The 4326-nt window shown below is 34.4% G+C and overlaps 1 protein-coding gene across 3 annotated transcripts in view; it reads right to left on the bottom strand.

Annotated features, from left to right (window-relative positions):
• Positions 1–3268, bottom strand: part of FSTL5 (follistatin-like 5) — a 1065399-nt gene extending 1062131 nt beyond the window's left edge. For all 3 annotated transcript variants that reach the window (XM_006872516.1, XM_006872517.1, XM_006872518.1), the window contains exon 1: positions 3143–3268. In XM_006872516.1, coding sequence (XP_006872578.1) covers positions 3143–3268 — 126 coding nt within the window. The remainder of the gene's footprint in view (positions 1–3142) is intronic.
• Between the last annotated feature and the right edge of the window lie 1058 nt (positions 3269–4326).

The raw sequence follows: 4326 nt of genomic DNA, 5'->3' as shown, positions 1-4326 counted from the left end.
ACACATCACTAAGAAAGAAAATTATAGAACAATATCACTGAAGAAAATAGATGCAAAACTTTGTGGAGAATGAGTATTCCAGAATACTTAAATGTATTCATGAGGTATCTCTAGGCCAAGAGGCAGTCATTCAAACAAAACTAGGAGATATTGATTGTTTTAAAATCAGGAAAGGTGTGCTCTAGAGTTGTATTATTTCAATATACTCAATCAGTCTCTGTGCAGAACAAATAATCTGAGAAAATGGATTATATGAAGAACAATGAGGCATCAGAATTGGAGGAAGGCTCATTAACAACCTTTAATATGCAGATGATATAACCTTGCTTGCAGAGAGTGAAGAGGACTTAAAATACTTACTGATGAAGATCAAAGACCACACTTTCAGTATGGGTTGCACCTCAGTGTAAACAAAACAAAAATCTTTACAAGTAAACCAATAAATAACATCATGATAAATGGAAAAAAAAATCGATTGATGTTATGAAAGACTTCATTTTTCTTTGATCCATTATCATCACTCATTAAAGCAGCTGTCAAGAAATTAAGCACCGTATTGCATCAGGCAAATGTGTTGCACATGGCCTTTTTAAAATGTTCAAGAACAAAGATGTCAGTTTGAGGACTAAAGTGTGCCTTACCAAAACGATAATATTTCCAATATATATATGAAAGTTGGACAATGAATAAGGAAGACTGGAGGGGAATTGATGGATATGAGTTATGGTGTTGGAGAAGACTATTAAAGGCAACATGGACTACCAGAAAAACAAATTGATCTGTGTTGGAAGAAGTACAAACAGTAGATCCTTAAAAGCCAAGATGGCCATACTTTGTCTCTCAGACTTCACACATATTAAGAGAAGGGATCAGTCCTTGGAGGATATCCTGTTTGGTAACATGGAGGGACAGTGAAAAAGAGGGAGATCCTCAAAAAGATGGATTGGCACAAAGTCTATAACAATGGGCTCAAGCATAACAGCAATTGTGAGGAAGGCACAGGATCTGGCATAGTTTAGTTCTGTTTTACATGAAGTCCCTTTGAGTCCCAAGTGCCAACTGGAAGACATTTACCAGCAACAACAGTAATAGTCATTATCTAATATGAATATATTGAAATACTATCCTACTAGAAGTTCCCATCATTATATATTATCTCAGTCTTATAAAAATATACATATTTTTACTCTATGAAATCTAAGTGGTGGTGGTGGTTATGTGCTGCGGAGTCAGTTCTGACTCATAGTGACCCCGTACAGGGTTTCTGAGGCTGTAAATCCTTACAGGATCAGAAAGCCTCATCTTTCTCCAGCGGAACAGCTGGTAGTTTCCAACTGCTGACCTTGAGGTTAGCATCCCAACTCATAACCACTATGTTGTGAAATCTAAGTAAAACTATATAAATTAAAAATTAACAAATGAAAGGAAATTAACTTATGGAATGTTAATAAGATTATATGTTGTTAAGTGACTCATAATAATCCTGTATAGGGTTTCTGAGTCTGTAATCTTTTGAAGGAACAGAATACCTCTTCTTTCTCCCAAGGAGTAGCTGGTGAGCTCAGACTGTTGAGCTTGTGATTTGCAGTCCAGTGGTTGTATAATGTTTCTGAGGAGAGGAGTGACTCGTAAGTTTGAACCATCAGCCTAGTTGTTCAAACCAATCTTTTAGTCCAGTGCTTACCCTACAGCAAAATATCAGGACTTACACATGATAGGAAAGTATCAAATTTAAATATTCCAATTGTCATAGAAATTCAGATAATTATACATGCCACATCTCATTTTTGGAGTACTGGGTGGCACTGGAGGATAAGCACTAGACACTTAACCATAAGTTTCATGGTTCAAACCCACCAGCTGTTCATGGTTCAAACTCACCTATGTGAGTCAGAGTTTGAGTGGCTGTGAGTCAGAGCTTACTCTACAACACTTAACGATCTATCAACATCTCATTTATAGTCATATCTGAGGCAAATGACTATAGTAGCTCACATCCTGATAAAAGGAAACAGTCAATGATGCAATAAATATGGAATTATAATTCTTGTTGGATTGTTCTGAGTTATGTCAATGAAAATAAAGCAAGGGAGAAAGGTAAGCTAGGGAATGTTTGTGAGTATTCTATTTTCACTCATTGTTTGGAAACTCTCACCAGTAAAGTGGAATATGATCCTAGTAGGAATAGAAGGCAGCAGGAAAAGGATAATGAAGGATTCCTGTGATAGTGACAAAAGCAAAAGTAAAGGCTATGTCAGATTAGTCTTCAAGGTCTCAGGGCTGGCACTTGGAGGCTTGGGGTTGACAGTGAATATGAACTATCTGGTGGCATTCTTTAAGGAACCTGTCCATTGACACACATACACACACAACCCCAAAGACTCACCAAATGTGGTTTATAGCTTCACCTTATTTCTGTACCAAGCAGTTTAAAACTTCATTAGTACCATGACAAGCTTTGTCTTCTATGGTTTTAAATACCAACAATTAGATATTATTTCTAACTATTTAAAGGCAAAGACTTTCAGATATAAAAAGTAAGAGGTGACTTAAGATTCATTTCACGGTGATACTGCTTCTATCACCAGCTTAACTTATTAATTTTTTTCCTGTAAAAGTTTATTTAATCTCACGGTGATGTATAAGTACCTTATCCTTATCATTCATATTTAATTCAAATAGGTTGTTTATAAATTTACACAAACACATAAATTTATATTTATCTAGCAGGAGAACAATCAGAAAAGCTTAGTTGTTCATTCTATCATCATTTTTCTGTGGTCAATTCAATTAAACAATGTGTACTATATTCACAGTTATGGGAATGAGACAATAAGACAGTTCCTGACATCACAATACTTAAAACTTAGGGGAAAGAAACCACAAAATCAAATTCTTTGCATATGCAACATTATAGGCTGAAATATTATAATAAAGATTTCTTAGGAGAACATCCATATCTATTCTTTGTCAAGAAATTTCCAAAATCACAACTACTTTGTGCTTGAAAATGTGCATTTATTTTGAAATACTGAAAACATATTCTAATGGAAGTGCTCTTAAGTAAATAATAAACCAGGCAATTTAAAGTATAGTTCATTCATATTTCACACTTTGAGCAGATTCAGAATGTTGACTGTACCTTGTGCCGCAATCTTATTAGAGGCTGATAGGACTTAAGGGCATATCCTACTTCTTTGGATGGCCTTCCTTCTGATTCCACAAAAATGAATCCAAGAACTAACAGAGCTGACCAGCATTTAAACATCCTTGCTGTTTTAACCTGCAAAAATAAAAATTGTAAATGATCAGAAAAATATACTATATGTTAAAACAATGATCAAGCTATATTCAACAATATGTCAAAATCTCCACTGATCTAAACAAAACTTGCTGCCAACTGTCAACTGAATCTATAATATTTAGGCATCCCCAAATACTGAATATTTGAAAATATAAAGTATTTCTAGTTGCATTCAGACAAAGAAATATAAGCATGGACAAAAAATGAATTGAAGAGAAATTTATTAACACAGGTTGAAATTTTAAAAAGATATAATTAAAACACTAGTCATTCTCTAAGTATAGTTAATGCAACCATCAGCATATTTGCATGCCTTGAAATCCTCTTACAATACAGTTGATAAGTTATATTTAGTAAAATGATAGCTATTATAATTATCTGGTAAAGACTGATAAGAGATTAATAAAGTGTCTTCCAGGGAGGTACTTAAACAAATTGAAATACAACAGAAGTTAACTAGATGATGCTGTGTATGTCTTTAAAGCATTTTTCCAGTAGTATTTAAAATGACCTTTTCAAGAATATTGTTTTACAAGATGATTGCAGTGAAATGTCTGGGGTTTTTTGTTTGTTTTTTTGTTGCTACATGTTTTGGGATACTAGAGAAGTTGTAAAATAGCATAAACTTATTTTCATATAAGCACTGCCTTCTGCAAAGCAAACACATGGTGGTGGCGGTGTGTGGCATGGAGTTGATTCCAATTCACAGTGACACTGCATAGGATTTCTGAGGCTATAAATCTTTACGGGAGCAGCAAGTCCCATCTTTCTCCCTCACAATGGCTGGTAGTTTTAAAATGTTGACCTTGAGGTTATCAGCCCAACTTGTAACCACTATGCCACCAGAGCTCCTTAAAGTAAATACATATATGCTTTAATTTCAGTTATATTCTACAATAGCAGTTTTATCACCAAATTCCCTACTATAAAAGTTTGCTGTTGTTAAGTGTTGTGGAGTTGATTCTGACTCATAGCAATCATGTATAGAGTTTTCCAAGGCTTTTAAACCTTTTCAAAAGCAG

The sequence above is a fragment of the Chrysochloris asiatica genome, unplaced genomic scaffold (assembly GCF_000296735.1).
Source record: "Chrysochloris asiatica unplaced genomic scaffold, ChrAsi1.0 scaffold00202, whole genome shotgun sequence".
In the NCBI taxonomy this organism is placed as follows: Eukaryota; Metazoa; Chordata; class Mammalia; order Afrosoricida; family Chrysochloridae; genus Chrysochloris; species Chrysochloris asiatica.
Note: the sequence above shows the minus strand (reverse complement) of the source record. Positions and strands in the feature narration are given on the sequence as shown.